Source organism: Pelophylax lessonae, assembly GCF_965119305.1.
Source record: "Pelophylax lessonae genome assembly, chromosome: 6".
In the NCBI taxonomy this organism is placed as follows: Eukaryota; Metazoa; Chordata; class Amphibia; order Anura; family Ranidae; genus Pelophylax; species Pelophylax lessonae.
The window spans coordinates 13,261,780-13,269,489 of NC_138773.1; the positions used below are offsets into that span (position 1 = coordinate 13,261,780).

The 7,710-nt window shown below is 43.7% G+C and overlaps 1 protein-coding gene across 1 annotated transcript; it reads left to right on the plus strand.

Annotated features, from left to right (window-relative positions):
- Positions 1 to 6,252: 6,252 nt before the first annotated feature.
- On the plus strand, positions 6,253 to 7,185 carry LOC309559073 (olfactory receptor 5AC2-like; the record flags this gene model as incomplete). Its single annotated transcript, XM_082262210.1, has 1 exon — positions 6,253 to 7,185. One exon carries the CDS (start codon positions 6,253 to 6,255, stop codon positions 7,183 to 7,185), a length of 933 nt encoding a protein of 310 aa, XP_082118336.1.
- Between the last annotated feature and the right edge of the window lie 525 nt (positions 7,186 to 7,710).

The window sequence follows — 7,710 nt, forward strand, 5'->3', positions numbered from 1 at the left end:
TTGGCACGGCAGAGCAGTGAAATGTAGGTATATAGGTATGAATGAACAAATGTGTTCACTGAATATGTACTGCAAAAGCACGAGTAAAAAAGCTGGCGTACAAAAAATGTATTTTAAGGAAAATCTCCAGTGGTATCTGGGGAGCAGGGTGAGCCTGTGAAGCTGGCCAAAACAAAAAGAGTGTCTATTGTGACACTTGCTGGAGCGCCGTGACCTCCGCTGCAACCAGCATTGGTAACAATTTTCCGATTTTTTTTGGTCGTCCTCCCATCAGCACACTATAGGAAATATCCTAGCCAATATAGGGTGGGAAAGAAAAGACTAATTATCCATATTCCATGCTTGACCACACTTTAATTAACTTAGCAAAGAAGCTAATACCACCGCTGTTCCAAATAAAGAAGAACTAGCGGAACCTACGTCCAATTTATAGTGATGAGCAAAGGTCTCCCAGGAACTCCAGTTAGTGGTTCTGCATATGACTCAAGCTGTATTTTTGCCATGGATGCCCATTAGACTGTCATCCCTCTAGTCGACTGAGCTCTTATACTCTGCGGAGGGGCAAGGCTCTGTTGTTTGTAAGCTAAGGAAATGACCTTAGTAATCCAGGTAGCCAGAATTCTTGATGATGCTGCCAAACATTTCCTAGGTCCGCCAAGGAGGATAAAAAGGTTCTTAGACATGCATATCTGCTTAGCCCACTGTACATATGTTGACATTAGAATGGCCATGTCCAGAGGTCTAAGATCTAGATGGTTTATCTGTTCTGGTAGCTGTGTGAAACGGGGTAGCACCGCCTCACAGTCTACATGAAATTTTGAGAATACCTTGGTGGCCAAGGTCGATGAGGGATGCAGGATCACCAGGGCTGCTGTTAGAAATCGCGGGGCCCCATACAGACTACCTGGCAGGGCCCCCCCCAGAAAATATTAAACATATATTTAGCTAAAATTACAACGAAATCACTATTAGCAGACACAAATATAACATAACTCACATAATTCCTGCTAAATCTAAAAAAAAAAAAAGATGTTAAATAAAAATGAAGATGAGAAGATGAGAAAAATATACAGGCTGGGCAGTTGGAGCTCCGGGATCAGAGAGAGAGAAACAAAGTTACAAATAAACTCCGGAGTAGAGATAACATTAGAGCCAGTGCTGGGAAGGGGGCCCACACAGGGAAGGGGATTAATGAGGGGCGACTGTCTCTTTCTCAGCAGATAAAAGCTGATCGCAAGGAGAGGGACAGAGATCAGATTCAGGTGCTGGAGGAAGATTTCTGTATTTGTTGTCCATCACTAATCCCCCTCTTTGTGTAGGCCCCCCTGTGTGCTCGGGCCCCCTACAAGAGGGCTGGTGGTCCCCCCCTATCAGCGGCCCTGAGGATCACCATATCTGGGTAAATGATGCAGATTGGCTCTCTGCAGGATAGGGCAGCCAAATCTGACACCCTTCTTGCTGTTGTAATGGCTGTACAAAAGACAAAATTGATGGACTAGGAAAGGAAAATTATGGTAAGCATTGATAACAATTTTTCGCCTTTTTAGTCATCCTCCCATCAGCACACTATAGGATATACCCTAGCCAATATAGGGTGGAAAAGAAAAGACTAATTATCCATATTCCATGCTTTAATTAACTTGTACAAAAGACAAAATTGACTGCCAAAAACCAGAATGGACATGACACAGCGGGACCACATGGGAGCTGCAATAGAGCTTTTAGCAGCGTGCCTTTTTTCCCAGGTTGGAAAAAGGTTCTTTCTTGTAGGCTGTATTCTTATTGATGCCTTAAAGAACTGTTTTATTAAAGGCTAATTTGCCCACCTATGTCAGGTGAAGGAAGACAGAGCCGACACCTGACCTTGAATTGAATTATATGCTAAGCCGACATTAAGCGCTGTCTGCAGGAAATCCAAGAGTTAGAGGGGAGAAATTATGTTGTGAAGAGAAGTCTACAATTGTTCTCTGAATTCTTGAGTATGTAATGTTTGTTGTTACCTTCCTTGCACTTAGTAGTGTAGAAATGACCTCATCTGAGAGACCTTGGGAATGCAAACTGGCTGATCAACAGCCAAGCCATCAGCTGTAATCTCTCTGGATTAGGGTGAATCCACTGCCCCTGCAGTAGTAAATCCCTCTTGAGAGGCAGTTGCACTGGCGGAGCTGATGCCATATCTAGGAGTTGAGGAAACCATAGCCACTGGGGGCCAGGGGAGTAGAATTAGCATGGTGTGGACGTCTTCCTTCACAATATTCAGCAAGGATCCCATGATTAGTGGGATTGGTGGAAAAAGATACACCAGGGAAAACCGCCAAGGGATCGAGAAGGCATCCTGCGCTACTGCCTGGTTGCATCTGAACCTTGTCACGAGTTTTGGCACTGGCACATTCTCTGGTGTTGCCATCAGGTCTATGCTGGGTGTCCCCAATCTGGCAAAGACTGGTTCCACATAGCTTCTCTTGATTGACTATTCTCCATAGCTGGGAAACTTCTGGCTTAGATGGTCTGCCATTTGCTTGCCTGGGATGTAAACCACCATTAGGGCTTCCACATGACCTCCGGCCCAGCGGAAAATCTTGCTTATTAGTTGAAGTAGCAGCAGACTTCTGGTTCCTCCCTTTCTGGCTTTATAGGCTACCACTATCAGGTTGTCTATTCTCAGTTTTACTTGGTCTCCCTGAATTAGTTCTTCTAAAGCCAGCAAGGCCATAAACACCACCTGTAGTTCCAGGAGGTTGGAGTGTCTGGTGTCTGATATCTGCCATCTGTCATCTGCCCTGGGCCTGTCTCCTGAGGCAGTGAGCCCCCCAGCCACAGAGATTGGCATCCAATGTTATCAAGATCCAGTCTCCTGGCTGAGAGGTATACCCTGCGATAGGGTCTCTGGCAGTGTCCACCAAACTGGATCCTGTTGAATCTGTCTTGGTAAGAGAATCTTCTGGTCCAGTGACTGGCTGTCCCATTGACCCAGGAAGGATATTTGCAGTGCTCTCATTTGAAATTTTGCCCATGGGACTGCTGCAATAGCTGCAGTAAATATCTCCAACATTGTCATACAGTCCCTTGCTGACAGTGTTGGGGACCCCATTATACTGTGAACGCAGGCCTTCAGTTCGTAAATTTTGCGATCTGGCTTGTTCTGATTGTGTATTGAATGTCATTCCTAGGTATCTGTTGGAAGGCAATGAAGTTGCTCTCCTGGCCATTTATCAGCCATCCAAAATTGGACAAGATCCTCATTACCCTGCCTTATTGCCATGCAAGGTCCTCACTTGAGTGGGCCACGATGGATAAATGCTATGGTGGCTAGTAGGATTTTGAAGAAAATTCTGGGTGCCGTATTGATCCTGAAAGGCAGACACCTGATTTGATAGTGGCACTCTCCCACGATGAATCTGGGGTATCTCTGATGAAGTCTGTTGGAACATGCAAATATGCATCTGCTGATATGAATGTTTATACTGATTCTATCTTGGACTTTCTGGGATCGATAAACTCAGGTCCTACACTACTGTAGTCTGATCTCTCCAGAGGCTTTGGGTACCAGCATCCCCTTGCTGGCTCGAAGGAACTGGCATAATTGCCTGTTTCTGACATAATTTGGTTACGTATTCTTGTAAAAACTTGCATCTATTTTGATTTTACGGCCAATGCATCCAGACAAAAAATGTGTACGGTTTCTCCCAAAACTCTATCCTGTATCTGTGTTTTACTGTTTGCCGGACCAAGCGGTCCCTGATCTTCCCTGCCCATACCCTCCAGAAAGTTGCCAGCCTGGCTCCCATCTGGAGGGGCTAAACAGTCTATTCTTTGCTGCTTGTCCTGCCCTGGACTTTACACCACGCAAAAAAGAACTTTGCATACCTTTCTATTGAGGCCTAATATATTCCCGGCCTGGCCTGTATGATCTGCCTTCATGAGCTCTTCTAAAATCAGACTTCCCTGAGCGGGAGGGTTGCTCTATTTCCCTTGATGTCTGAGGTAGCAGACCCGATTTCCAGCCTGTGACTCGCTTTATGGCCTCCTCTAGGGTTCTTCAGAACAGCATCTTGCTGTTGTATGGGATGTTGCATAATGCTTGTTTTGATGCCCCATTGCAACCACAGCGCTCTTTTTGCTGTTATGGAGCGTGCCATCAACCTTTCCAATAATTTTACTAAATCTATTGAGGCTTCCACAAGGTAGGTTGTGGTCAAGGTAAGTTCCTCTAGAGCAGCAGTAAACTTTGCCACCACCACTTCTGCCCACAGCGCTGTCTCCACATTCAGGACCCAAACTTTTAAAGCCCTTGAGATAGATGTTAGTGCTATAGACGACCGACAGGCTGCACCAGCAACTGCATAAATCTTCTTAGGATCGGCATCAGCTAGCCTATTCATTGGGTCTCGCAAAGTAGTGCCGTCCTCCAGAGGGAGAGACACATGTCTTGCCAGGTGCTGTAGGGTTGCATCTATTCCTGGTGGTACTTCCTAGAAAAAGGTGGAATCTGAAGGTTTAAATGGTAATAACTTTGGAAACTGATTCTGGGTTCTTGCTTTTCTCTCCAGTTTTCTCCATTCGTCCTCAATTAACTCACGGATCTCACACATGAATGGAAAGGAGGCTCCATGCTTTCTCAAATTTGAAAAAAAAAAATGCTTAATGTTCCCTGGAGGTTGAATGTCCTGTATCAAATCTATGGCCTCTTTTATGGTCGTCACATATGGGTCAATCAGATGAAAATTGAATAAATGTTTGGGCATATCTTCTGATTTGGAGGATGAGCTTGACACTGTCTCCACGACCCTGGGAGATTTCCGGCCTAGATGTGTGGAAGTACTTACTTTCGGTTCCACGCTTGAACCACTAGAGCTGGACACCAGATGAATGCTTTTGGCCCCTACCTTATGAATATACTCTTTGACTCTCTGTGCTTCTGTTTCCTTATCTGTGGCCACATCAGTCATGCACTCGGCACATAACAGCTTTTCGGGAACAGCTGGTGCAACGCAGGCCCAACATAAGCCCTCAGCCAGTCGCTCTGTCTGTCTTGATTCCACTGCTGGAGTTTTACTGCAGCTTGGAATAGTGGGTGAATGAATTCTGTGTTTAAAATGAGATCCTGATTGCGGGGACTTACAGTGGTGGCGGGACTTCTCTTTCAATGATAGTCTTTTTTTAGGGCTTCTGCTCCTAAAAAATATTAAGCATTACATCAGTCATGTGCAGCACTCTTTTACTCACTAGTCCCCCATCGCCCCTCCTACCTTTCCACAGATCTTTGTGCCTGTTGTGGCTGTGGCATGCTCATGCTGCACAAACAGAAAGAAAAGACCCCTAAAAAAAATGGAAATGCCTCCTGCAGCTTTAAAACGTGTGCTATCTTACCTGCTGAAGCAGTCAGGACATTTAGGAATGGTAGGGAGGCTGGTCTTATCTGCTGCAGGAGGATTCCAAGAAAGCCTGGCTGCAAAGACAAGAGAGGATGAGAGAGGAGAGCATGAGAGAAGGTGAAGGAGGGCGACCGCCTGCTGGGGTACTATCATCGCCCAGCGAGACCTCTACTGGCAATCTTATAGATATTAGCCACGGCTTCCGGTTTTCTAGCTTACTGGTTGCCCAGCAATGCGCAGCCGCTACTGCTAAGCCTCGCTCCCCCCCATGAAGTGATCTGACGATACCAGAAAGTCAGGAAGGGCAGCCAGAAAGGCCCCTAATGCCTGGAAAAAAATCTGCATGAAAAGAGTGTCTTCAGCTGGCCAAAGGCAGAAATTATTAGTAGTGTTTAGCCACTCAGTGCCTGCAGCCCTGGCACTCAGGGCATCCAGTGTGCTAAGAGGATTTGCCTCAATATTTTCTGGACCATCCTACCCCAGCAGAGGCTGAACCTGGGGGTTAAGGTTTGGTGGGGGGGGGTGAAGCTGGAGTACCTTTTGTGGTGGCCTGGCTATCAGAGAAAAAAGAAAAAGAGGGGGAGGGGGATCTAACTTTTTCGAGCTGGAAGACAGGTGGTGCTGGGGGTTAAAAGGAGAAGTTAACTCATAGTGTGCTGACAGGAGGATGGCCTGGAAATTTAATTTTACTTTAAGTGGTAGAAAAATGTGAATTTTATTTTATTTGTAAGTGTTATCTATGTTTTTTTTATAAACATGAAATTGTAAAAAAAAAAAAATGTAGGGAAAGTTTTATGCAAGTTTCTTATTTATAAAATATTTTAGATTTCAGATTAAGATATCAGTTTATATACAGTATACATACCGTTTTGTTCCAATGAGAAATCAGTCAATATTAAATGAATTCTCTCTTTCTGGATTGTCTGACCGTCCGGCTCTTCAACTCCCTCTCTTTTTTTTCTTCCTTCTTATGTACATTCTAACATTAATCTGGAATGGGCTGACCATTGTCCTCATAGTCACTGACCCTCATCTCCATGTTCCTATGTATTTCTTCCTTGGGAACCTGGCCAGTTTGGACCTCTGTTATTCCTCATCAATTGTTCCACGAATATTATTTGACTTCCACACCAAGACAAGAAAAATTTCCATAAAGGCTTGTATAACCCAACTATTCTTCTTTATTTTTTTTGCCAGTTGTGAAGATTTTCTGTTGGCTGTCATGTCCTATGATCGATATATTGCTATTTGTAAGCCATTACATTACACACAGATCATGAGTTGGAAAGTGTGTATACAGTTGATGTCCATCGCATGTTGTCTCAGCTTTGCCCATTCTTTGGTTCATACACTTTATGCCATCAAATTATCATTTTGTGGATCAGATATTATAGAAAACTTCTTCTGTGACCTTCCACAATTGTTTCACATCTCCTGCAGTGACATCTTCATCAACAGCCTGCTTATCTTTATCTTGGGTAGCATAATTGGAGGTGGATCTCTAATAACGATCATCCTGTCCTATGGCTATATATTCAAAACAGTTCTTAAAATTCAAGCTAAGGGCAATAGGAGTAAAGTTTTCTCTACTTGTAACTCTCACCTGACATTGTTGTTTATGTATTATGGCTCTTCATTGTTCAATTATTTTTGGCAAAGTACTGGTCATCGCTTTTCCGGTGACAAAGTGCTGTCCATCGTTTATGCTGTGTTTCTTCCTCTCCTCAATCCTCTCATTTACAGTGTGAGGAACCAGGATTTTAGAACAGCATTTCAAAGTTTTTTAAGGATGATCTTCCCACAAAAATAGAGATAGAGAAAGATATAAAAGTACCTTCCTATGACCTATACAAAAAATCATTTAAGCAGCTATTTATTTTAATATTTATCTCTGATCAGAATTTCTATCTTTTTAATTGAATGGAGTAGGGATTTATTTTACCATTTCGCTGCCAGACCCTGCGCTCCACTTTTAAACACAGGTGGCCAGACCATTTTGCCATTTTTCAATTTTTTTTACTTTTCCCTTACAGCTTTCAACGTTTGCGAAAGACCTCCCAAACCATACATTTTTTTAAAATCATAGGACAAGTAGAATAAAAAGAAGGTGCTACAGATTTTTCTCACCCCCCCCCCCTTGATATTTGCGCAAATGTTTATTAAAACAAAATTTTTGCAAAAAACACACAAAAATCCCTATTTGAGGAAACAAACACAGCAAAACGTACAATATTCCTGAAAAATTCTCCTCCCAGATCTGCACCAGGGCATCACTAAGCTCCTGAACAGACTGCGGTTCAACCTGACATCATCGGATGGACCAAAACATAATGTA